The sequence below is a fragment of the Globicephala melas genome, chromosome 7, assembly GCF_963455315.2.
Source record: "Globicephala melas chromosome 7, mGloMel1.2, whole genome shotgun sequence".
NCBI lineage: Eukaryota > Metazoa > Chordata > Mammalia > Artiodactyla > Delphinidae > Globicephala > Globicephala melas.
In genome coordinates, this window is record NC_083320.1 from 50165435 (window position 1) to 50176014 (window position 10580).

General features: G+C 33.6%; 1 protein-coding gene across 4 annotated transcripts in view; it reads left to right on the forward strand.

Annotated features, from left to right (window-relative positions):
- The window catches only part of NCKAP1 (NCK associated protein 1), a 98443-nt gene extending 88120 nt beyond the window's left edge, over positions 1 to 10323 (forward strand). For all 4 annotated transcript variants that reach the window (XM_060302168.1, XM_060302169.1, XM_030850318.2 and 1 more), the window contains 7 exons: positions 1000 to 1082; positions 1536 to 1616; positions 3799 to 3892; positions 6364 to 6480; positions 7073 to 7182; positions 8269 to 8358; positions 9392 to 10323. In XM_060302168.1, coding sequence (XP_060158151.1) covers positions 1000 to 1082; positions 1536 to 1616; positions 3799 to 3892; positions 6364 to 6480; positions 7073 to 7182; positions 8269 to 8358; positions 9392 to 9508 — 692 coding nt within the window. In that variant the 3' untranslated portion in view covers positions 9509 to 10323. The remainder of the gene's footprint in view (positions 1 to 999; positions 1083 to 1535; positions 1617 to 3798; positions 3893 to 6363; positions 6481 to 7072; positions 7183 to 8268; positions 8359 to 9391) is intronic.
- Positions 10324 to 10580: the final 257 nt, after the last annotated feature.

Genomic DNA, 10580 nt, shown 5'->3' on the forward strand with positions numbered 1-10580 from the left:
ATGACTTGTGTATGGGGAGTAATTCAATAAATTTTGGTTTTTTAAAATATGAAGGTATTGATCCTTCTAATTCTAATATCTCCTGGTTTTATTTAACCAAGTTTTGATATTGAATATAATAACAATAAATTTCAGAATAATGTTCTCTAACCAAAATGTAAGTGATCAAATCCATTCATAGTCTTCAGAAACCTGGTCTTACTGCTTATGATCTCAATAGTCATTTTTTGTTTCTGGACTCTCTAGATCTCAACTACTTAATTTAGCATCTCCAAGTTCCAGGGCCAGTTGATATTTTCTCTTTTTTTTTTGGCTGCGTCGGATCTTAGTTGCAGCACACAGGATCTTCATTGAGCCATGCGGCATCTTTTGTTGCGGTGCGCTGGCTCCTCATTGTGTCACGTGGGCTTCCCTCTAGTTGTGGTGTGCAGGTTTTTTTCTCTGTAGTTGTGGCACGTGGTCTGCAGAGCACGCGGGCTCTTTCATTGAGGTGTGTGAGCTCAGTAGTTGTGGTGCGTGGGCTTAGTTGCCCGGAGGCGTGTGGGATCTTAGTTCCCCGACCAAGGATTGAACCCTCATCCCCTGCATTGGAAGGTGGTGGATTCTCTACCACTGGACCACCAGGGAAGTCCCGCCAGTTGATTTTTGAGGATCCACTCTGATCAACTTCTTCTTTTTCCCCTAGTCTCTCTCTCCTTCCTCCTATCACTACCATTAATGTGATAGGATTATACAGGTGGCTACTTGCATGACTGTTTCAGGATTCTGATGAACCATCTAAACCATTTTAAAGAACAGAGTGTACTCCACTGGAAGTAAACTATAATTTCCTAATTTTAACATCAGTTTTCAGTACCCTTGCCTCTTTAATCATTGGTTGTAATCAAATTGTTTTTAATTGTGCCTTTTATCATGGGGATTTTATGACTAAGAGTTTTCTCCATGGTTGAGAAAGAATCCAATTCACTCTCTTCTTTTCTCCCCTTCCTTCAAATTTAGCTGTTGACAGTGTCTTGAAGAGGATGACAATAATTGGTGTAATTTTATCCTTCCGATCATTGGCACAAGAAGCACTTAGAGATGTAAGAAACCATTACGAGTACATATCCTATAGCCAAATAATCCTTTTTAATTTCCCAGAAATTTAAAAGTAACTTTAAAAATTTATAGTTGGCAGTAATATAATTAAAATTCCAGTTTTCATAGTTTATATGAAATAAAGCATATAAAAATTATAGTTACTTAAACTCATTTTTTGTTTTGGTATTGAAATTTAGGGGATATAACTTGCCTGAATATTGTGCTACTTTTTCAACTTTTTTCTTCATTAGAGCATTTTCCATTTTGACTATACTTGGTTTGGCATCAAATACATTCCGTTTATGTGTATTGTAGTACTTCAGAAAATCACTTGAAAATAGACAAAGTAAAACAATTTTTATGCAAACTAGAAGTAATTGAATGGTAATATCTCATAAGTTTAGAGGTTGCTTTTTAAAAATAATTCTGCATTCTTAATTTGTTTTCCTGCCTAGGTCTTGTCCTACCACATTCCTTTTCTTGTCAGTTCAATTGAAGATTTCAAGGATCACATTCCAAGGGAAACTGATATGAAGGTAATAAAATTTCTATTTGGGTTTTACAATTTCTAAAATGACATATTTAACTTACATATGAAGTAAAATTAAGTAAATCCTAAGCTACTATAAAGTTTATATTTTAGAGTGATGGGTTAGCATGCTTGCCTTTGAAAATGCATCTTAGAGCGCTCAGCACCAAAATACTATATAGGCATTTTGAAAGTCAATCTTCCTTGATCACCTATAGCAATGTAAAATGGGTTAATATCAATCACCTTTTCCTTAAACTGATAGCTGTTTATACATGGTCATAAGCAGAATGAAAAAGATAAGCCAGAGCTTCCCTGGTGGCACAGTGGTTGAGAGTCCGCCTGCCGATGCAGGGGACACAGGTTCGTGCCCCAGTCTGGGAAGATCCCACATGCCGCGGAGCGGCTGGGCCCGTGAGCCGTGGCCGCTGAGCCTGCGTGTCTGGAGCCTATGCTCCGCAATGGGAGAGGCCACAAAAAAAAAAAAGATAAGCCAGTGAAATGAGAGTTGTTTTGTTTTAAATAAAGCTAATTTCAGTTTTTAAAAATTGATGTTAAAATCTTATAAAAGGATGTTAATTATAGGCTATAATTTTTTAAATTAGTATCCTGTTTTAAATAAATATAAGAAGGTTGGTAGCCTTACCAGAGTCCACAGGTTTTGTTTGTTTTGTAAATTTATTGATCATTTATTTATTAAATCAGCCACTGATTTAATCCCAGCAGATTTACCAGTGGTTACACATCTAATAAGTGACCTGTCATATCTATATTTTCTGAACTTTAATGTTTCTTGGAAAGATTATTTTCTGTTTTGCATATTTTGAAAAGCTCTGACTTGAAAAAGTTATTTCTAAACTTTTTGTATGGCGTTCAAGTCTCAAATTTATTTTTGAGGCTTATCTTCCATTACTTGTTCTATCCTTCTCTCTCTCTCTTTACTTTCTTACTCTATCCCTCTCTTCCATTGGGTCCTGTAAGATGACCAAATCTTGTTGTGTGCATTCTCACATTTTCTACTTTGTTCTCTAACTTATTCTTCCTGAAAATCCTGGCTTCTTCTATTTTTGCCTTTTGAAATGCTGCTCATCTTTTAATGCCTGATTCAGTTGCCATCTTCTAAGAAATATTGCTGGATCCCCAAGTGATCATTTCATCTCTTCTTTCTTTTTTTTTTTAGTATTACAGAGAACTTTTTGTTTGTTCATTGTAGAATTAAATATATTCTGCCCTGTATTATAGTTATGTTTTAACACTTAAATTTATACTAGATTATAAACATTTGTTGTTGTAATATCAGGGCTAACCAATTATGTAGGTAGTTTTGTTTTTTTTTAAGTTTTGGCTGCGTTGGGTCTTCGTTGCTGTGTGCTGGCTTTCTCTGATTGCGGTGAGCAGGGGATACTCTTCGTTGCGTTGCACGAGCTTCTCATTGCAGTGGCTTCTCTTATTGCGGAGCACAGGCTCTAGGCGCACGGGCTTCAGTAGTTGTGGCACACCGGCTTAGTTGCTCTGCGGCATGTGGGATCTTCCCAGACCAGGGATCGAACCTGTATCCCCTGCATTGGCAGGTGAATTCTTAACCACTGTGGCACCAGGGAAGTCCCATGTAGGTAGTTTTTAACTGAGTTATTGAGCGGAGTATCCTTGAAATCCTTATGTGATACCAAAAGAAATTAGTCATTTGAAATTGCTTTATCAGGTTTTAAATTAGTACTCCTTTAAAAATCTATTATAATAAGTAATTTACTGTATTTATAGATACAATATGATTAGGCACTATAATTTTAAATTAGACAAGTATGGACATAAAACGTAAGGCCGGTAATTTTGATTCACTTTTGTTCTTTTTTTCATATCTGTTGGTTTGATCTTGGTCTTACACTTATGCTTTGAAGAAAAATAATAGCTTTAGAATGATTCTGTTGGAATTGCCACAGAAAGTATAGAAGTTTTGTTTGGCTTAGTAGTGTCAAGTTATAATCAGCAGTGCACACACACAAAATACTAAATCAGCTTGTTCAGTGTAGTTAGTTGTGCTGTAGTTCCTTCTATAGCCAAGTTTCTGAAATTCTCTAGTGTTCTTGTAGGCAGACTCTAATTTAAACACTATACTTTTTCTTACTAAAGTGAGATTTCTCAGAAATTTGTTAGAATATTTCTTACTCTATAATTCTTGTATTTTTTAGGTTGCAATGAATGTATATGAATTGTCATCAGCTGCTGGATTACCGTGTGAGATTGATCCTGCCTTGGTGGTAGCTCTTTCCTCACAAAAATCAGGTAAAATGCATTAGTAATTATGTAGTAGTCTTAGTAAATAACCAGGACAACACAGATATAGCTGTGATACTTATCTATTTGTTCAACTGCCTGCTTTATATCAAGGTTTTTTTTTGTTTGTTGTACATACAGATTAGATATTTAAGTCATAAGACTGTATGAGGTTATTAAGCCCATTTAGTGTGCAGAAATGAAGAGGATCAGAGTCTGAGTCCTGGTACACTCTCAAGTTTAAGAGTTCAGGGAGAAGGAAGAACTACTAAAAGATAAATTTGAGAAGGAAGGATCTGTGAAGGAGAAGAAAAACCAGGAAAGAATCGCTTCGAGGAGAGTGGAAAGGGAATGATCAGCTATGTAGAATTAATACGTGTGACAAGAGCAATGTCAGTGAAGTCTTAGAGGCAAAAGGCTCATTAAAGAGGGCTTGGGAGAAAACAAATTAGAGATAATGAGTATAAAACAACTCTCTCACAGAGTTTTACTGTAAAAAGGGGAGCAAAGAAGTAAAATTATAGTAGCAGGAGGCAAGAGTAAAATCAAGAGAAGGATATTTTTCACATGGGGAAATAATAGCATTTGTGTGCTGATGGAGATGGTCTAATAGATAGAAGCATTGTTATCTAGAAAAGGGTGTCTTGGGAATTCCCTGGCAGTCTAGTGGTTAGGACTCAGCTGTTTCACTGCCAGGGCCAGGGTTCAATCCCTGCTTGGGAAACTAAGATCCCACAAGCTCCTGTGCAGCCAAACAAACAAATAGATAAAATGTATAGAAAAATAGAAAAGGGTGTCCTATATTAATTGGACTAGAGCTACTTACCATAAAGAGTCTGTGCATTATTATGTAATATTAAACGTTCAGAATATTTTAAAATCAGCCCTTTGAAATGTGGTACACAGAATTCTCTACATATTTCTAGATTTTTCTACAAAGTAAAAACATTTCATCTGCTTCTGGCACTAAAATACCTTCCCCTACTTCCTTGGATGTAACATGGTGTTTGACTGAGTTCATCAGTTCTTTTTTGATTTGACATTACTTTTGTTTCATCATTCGTGCAGTATGTTAATTATAGTTACATGGATAATTACTATAATTACTTGATTTGCCACAGCTATATTTTTCATAATCAGCCAGATTTTTTTTTCCCTGAAATATAGTTGATTTATAGTGTTGTGCCAATCTCTGCTGTACAGCAAAATGACTCAGTTATACACATACATTCTTTTTTTTATATTCTTTTCCATATGGTTTATCACAGGACATTGAATATAGTTCCCTGTGTTATACAGTAGGACCTTGTTGTTCATCCATCCTGTATATAATAGTTCACATCTGCTAATCCCACACTCCCAGTCCTTCCCTCCTCCACCCACCTCCCCCTTGGCAACCAGAAGTCTGTTTTCTATGTCTGTGAGTTTATTTCTGTTTTGTGGTTAGGTTGATTTGTGCCATATTTTAGATTCCACATATAAGTGATATCATAAGGTATTTATCTTTCTCTTCCTGACTGACTTCACTTAGTTTAATAATCTCTAGTTACATCCGTGTTGCTGCAAGTGGCATTAATTTGTTCTTTTTTATGGCTGAGTAGTATTCCATTGTATATATGTACCACATCTTCTTTATCTATTATCTGTCGATGGACATTTAGGTTGTTTCCATGTTTTAGCTATTGTGAATAGTCATGACCAGCCAGATTTTTAAAATATATTCTGGCTCTTTTCTTATGTTCAATTCTTAGTTATATGTGTTGATAAATAGTAAGGTGACTAGAAGTTCCCAGGTACCCGATAAGTGAAGTACCTAGATAACCCACAGTTTTAGTATATGGATACAATAAATATTTTAGATAAATTATTTTACAATAAATATTTAAAACCTTAGGACAATACTAGTTGTATTCATTTATGACTGGTTTCTCCTGTCTTCTAAAATGGAGAAATTAGAAATCCAGTCTACTTTCCACATTTATCTCTTTTTAATAGTACATTTCACTTATATCTATTTTAGAAAAAAAACTTAAGAGTTTTCTGGATGATTTTGCAGAGTAAGTTATGACATAATTTTCTATACTGAAACATAGAATTTTCCTATAAAGTAAGTTATTATTAGTTTTCAATTAGGAAATTTTAGGATTCCAGTAATTCTAAACATATTTTTAGTCCTGTAACTAAAACTGTATTTAGTTACAGGACTAATATTTTTAAATCTTACAGTTTAAAAAAATTTTTTTTTGCTTTATTGTTTTATTAGATGTCCTTGAAATATGCCTAAGGACTTGATAATAGCCAATAGTAATGTGTTTTATTTCTATTCATTCTATATGTCTTGTAACAAAATTGTAATCAGTTCTATAGAGACTCAGTAAAATACACAAGAATTAAAATATGCTTTTTCTGGTTTAGGTGATCAACTCTTAACTAATCTTGACAGAAATACCTTGACTTTATTTTTAATTTTTATCCCTTAGAAAACATAAGTCCAGAAGAAGAATATAAAATTGCCTGCCTCCTCATGGTCTTTGTGGCAGTTTCTTTGCCAACACTGGCCAGTAATGTGATGTCTCAGTATAGCCCTGCTATAGAAGGTAATAGTGGTTTAAAATTGTTTTGGCACTGGAAAAGTTATGAGTTTTGACATAGTAGGTACTTTTCAAGTAATTGATTTTTTTTATAATAAAAAGTGGGTTAAGTTCTGCCGCTTACTAGTTGTATAACCTTGGATAGTCAGTTTTTCTTTTTCTAAGCCCCAGTTTCGTATACACATATGAAATGTGTATATGTGAGCCTGTGGGTGCCTGAATGTGTGTGTGGCAGGGGATGGTGAAGGGAGTATCCAACTCTTAGGATTATTTTAAGGATTGAATGAGGAAATATTTGTAAAGCAGCTAAGCACTTATTTTTTAAGTTTCCAAGACAATATAAAACTAATACATGGTTTCTTTTAGGGGGTTTTGAAAATGTGCCTGTTTAATATAGATATAATTATTTGTTGTTCTCTTCTACACTGTTCTTAAAAGCACTAGTTCTCATGAAAGTGAAGGGAGAGCAAGCAAGGCAGGTTATGATGCTTCAGCTCTGTTTTTAATCATGCCACTATTTATGTAGATTATGAAGTCATTAAAGATTTGATATTTTGGGGTCACACAGAAACCACAAACCCTATTTGCGCTTTCTCAGGGCACTGCAACAACATACACTGCTTGGCCAAAGCCATCAACCAGATCGCTGCAGCTTTGTTTACAATTCACAAGGGAAGCATTGAAGATCGGCTTAAAGAATTTCTGGCGGTGTGTATAATCAAACAAAACTCATGACAATTTTTAGAGAAAATTAAAAATCATAACTATGAAGTGTAACAGTAAATTCTCTTAATTAATTAATTAATTTTTGGAATAAGGAATAAGTAAAGACAGGGCATTGAAGTCAAGGAGCAGTTAGTTTAGCATTTTTTCCTTTGACTTAGAAGTCTCTCATTTCTAGAGCTCTGCAATGTGACTTTTTTTTCTAAGCTGATGTTTGGACTGCCCTAGAATTTTGCCTAGAGTTTGAAAGAGGAAAAAACAAAACAAAGGAAAATTGAGGCAAAAGATGAATGTATCCCTCTAAAAGGATGTGTTTTACTTATTTCCATTTATTTGGAGAAAGACTGTTAATGGAATCAAACTCAAAAGTAAGAATACTATTCACTGCCGAAAGAGGGTAGTAGTGCTAACTCTAGCCTCATGAAGTATAGCTTTTAGTTTCTATGGTAGTGTAGCTCTTCCTTCCCTTTATCAACTTAACCTTTTTCATATTTTAATTAAAAGAAAGATGCAGTGTGGTATAAAGAACACTAGAATATTTGCTTCTTTTTAAGTTATAAATCCTGTTAGCTTTAAAAAAATTTTTTATTTTTAAAGTAAACGTAGTAGCAAACTAACTTGAGGACAAAATAACATCTATTTCAAAGAAAACGGTATTAAGAGTGAAAATTTTTCTTTTCATTTTCTTTATTTCCTTTATTTAAGATTTAATGTCTTAATCTCATTGTGGTCCTATTAACTCAAACTCAATGTGAAATTTTCTTCTTATTTGGGAATTAAGAAATATAGTTAATACAGTTACTGGGAAGAGAAAAAGCAATTTAAATCGTTTTTTAAAAAAAGACTTGTTCTGAAAAAAATCAGTTTTAAAAACCAATAAGAATATTTGATTACATTTATTACCTTTGTATCTGGTGTATACCTTAATAGCTCTTAAATTGTTGCTTGAATGTAAAGAGCCTAAGCTCACCTTATGATTGAAATGTGTTGCAAGTTGAAGCGTACTGAAAATAAGTGGTGAACATTTATTTTAAAATACTTATTTATTTAAAATGTATGTACACTTTTAAGCTTGCATCCTCCAGTCTACTGAAAATTGGCCAGGAGACAGATAAAACAACAACAAGAAATAGAGAATCTGTTTATTTACTGCTAGATATGGTAAGTCTTATTTTAATTTTTGCTAACAACAAATAAGTTCCAGTCATTCCTGATAGTCTTTTCTTGATACTTCAGTCATTAAATTATAATAAGAGCTGATGTATTTTTTTTAAAACATCTTTATTGGAGTATAATTGCTTTACAATGGTGTGTTAGTTTCTGGTTTATAACAGTGGTGTATATTTTTGACCATTTATATTCACTCCACCCAAGCCACACACTTTCTAATAATTGCTAAATAGACTGATACCGCTTGTACTTTACCATATGGTAATCGCATCAGAAAACAACAGAATAAAAGATCACCATCACCTGTAGAGTATTCTTTTATGAATAGTTTTCAACCTATTGGGAAACACTCAGGCTTTATATTTTCCTAGTGTATCAGTTTGAACTCTTTTCCGAATTTTCTGTTTTTTGACTTCATCCCACCCATCTAATAACATTTCCTGTAATTTTCTGTGCCTCGTCAGTTCCTTCTCTTTACTGCCATGAAACCACCTGTGCTTGTTTCTACCATGTGATTCTTTCCTCACTTAGAATAATTTCCTTTATCTGCAGAGGTCTGTGTCTATCCTAATAATGATTCGGCATACCTCGTAGCTCGAATCTTTTTTCAGATAGACTTTCTTGATTACTTTGGCCTATGTTAACTTTTCTACTCTTTTGAACTCTCTGGAACTTAACAGCTTTCCACTTAATCATAGATGGTCTCATGTTTGATTTGGCTTTTTAGCTTAATGTTGGGTTCCAGTTAGACTTGATGATATGGACCACATTTTAAATGTGATATATTGTTGAGGGCAATGCAAGTGCTCAGTATTTCCTGTTGATTAATTGATTTAATTGAAAAGTAGTGATTTAAAATGTTTTGATAGCATACACTGTGGCACATTCGCATTTCAGATTTTAAAGTGAAAGGAAAACTTATGTCTGTTCCCAATAACGGCAATATAAAATTGTGCTTTACTAGTTGTCAGTAAATGTTCCCATTATAAATAAGTTGAATTGATGCATTTTTGGGATTTTTCAGATTGTGCAGGAATCCCCATTCCTGACAATGGATCTTTTGGAATCTTGTTTTCCTTATGTCTTGCTGAGAAATGCATACCATGCTGTCTACAAGCAAAGTGTTACATCTTCTGCATAAAATACCTACTTATTGAAGACAAGCACGCATTTTTGTTGCCTCGGTTTTACCTGTAAACTGTGGAACTATTTTACCTTAAGGCCTGAGAAACAGTTTCGTGGATTATAAATTTCTTTCATACAGTTGTGTTTTCTGATCATTGGTTTCTTAATATCGTTGTACTTCAGTATACTTGGTTGATTTAGGTTGCACATTCACTGAATTCACTGAAATTATTTCAATAATTTTAGAGTATCATTTGTTTGAAAAACATGCATTCTCTATGTTTTTGATATTTGATATGGAAAAAAAAACCTTTGCTTGTTTATTTCTGAAAAAGAATTGTATTTAGTGATTATTTTAGATAGTGATATTATAGCATTCATCTGTGTGTAAATTATTTCATATAGGGAAGAGTTCTGACCTGTACCTATTATGGTTCTTATTGAAAACAAAACTGGATGTGCATTTCTGTGATGTTATGAATACATTTCTACTTTATTTTGAAACATTTGCCAAACTAATTACTATAACACTGTATAACATTAAAAATGTTAAAGGACTGCTTAGCATTAGAAGCAGGCTGTGTCCCAAAATTCTAAAACAGCAGCAAATGTTGTTGCTTGTATAAAGCCTAATGATAATTTTTAGACTAATTTCCATGGTGCCCTGTTGGCATTAGCATTACCATTGAACCCTGCTGTATAATAAACAATCTTAGACATTTATCAACTGTTGATACAAATGTTAGTCCCTAACCACTTTTTATATGTTTTAAATTTTTGAAATTCAAGTGTACCTGCCATAACATAAAATAAACACTAGACTGTATCACATTTTGAATGATTTCTTTAATTTGGGATCCTCAGAAATTTACTCAGTAATATGAAAGTTTTCATTTAAACTTAGTTTAAAGTAAACTTTAATTTATTCTAGGAATGTCTAAGTAGCATGTTGATACCAGGTCACCTATTATAAGATTTGTTTAAATGTTTTGAAAAACATTCCGCTAGAAAAAATATTAAAATTAGAAAATAAAATTCCATAGCTTTTTGGGGGGGGCGGGTGCGCTCCCCAGATCTTAGTTCTCTGA